Raw genomic sequence first — 268 nt, 5'->3', positions numbered from 1 at the left:
CGGCCTGCTCCCGGCCCTGCCACGGCCTGCTGTTTGCTGAGGCCGACCGGGAGGACTTGCTGAGCCTCTTGTGCTGTGAGGGTGGGCTGCCCGAGGCCAGCACCGAGATGCCCTTGGCCCGCTCTGACATCCTGGCTGAGACCAACCTGGAGATGCTGCAGGCTTGGGAGGAACCGGACGCTGTGGAGAAGCATGAAGGGCTGGGGAGGCCGGAGAGCTCAGAGGAAGGACCTTCCTGTGGCTGGCGTTATGGAGAGGGGCTCTGCGA

At 66.0% G+C, this 268-nt stretch overlaps 1 protein-coding gene across 1 annotated transcript in view; it reads left to right on the top strand.

Annotated features, from left to right (window-relative positions):
- The window catches only part of APBA3 (amyloid beta (A4) precursor protein-binding, family A, member 3), a 5,705-nt gene that overhangs the window by 330 nt on the left and 5,107 nt on the right, over positions 1 to 268 (top strand). The window contains exon 2 of the mRNA XM_010291541.1: positions 8 to 246. Coding sequence (XP_010289843.1) covers positions 8 to 246 — 239 coding nt within the window. The remainder of the gene's footprint in view (positions 1 to 7; positions 247 to 268) is intronic.

Source organism: Phaethon lepturus, unplaced genomic scaffold (genome assembly GCF_000687285.1).
Source record: "Phaethon lepturus isolate BGI_N335 unplaced genomic scaffold, ASM68728v1 scaffold46467, whole genome shotgun sequence".
In the NCBI taxonomy this organism is placed as follows: Eukaryota; Metazoa; Chordata; class Aves; order Phaethontiformes; family Phaethontidae; genus Phaethon; species Phaethon lepturus.
Note: the sequence above shows the minus strand (reverse complement) of the source record. Positions and strands in the feature narration are given on the sequence as shown.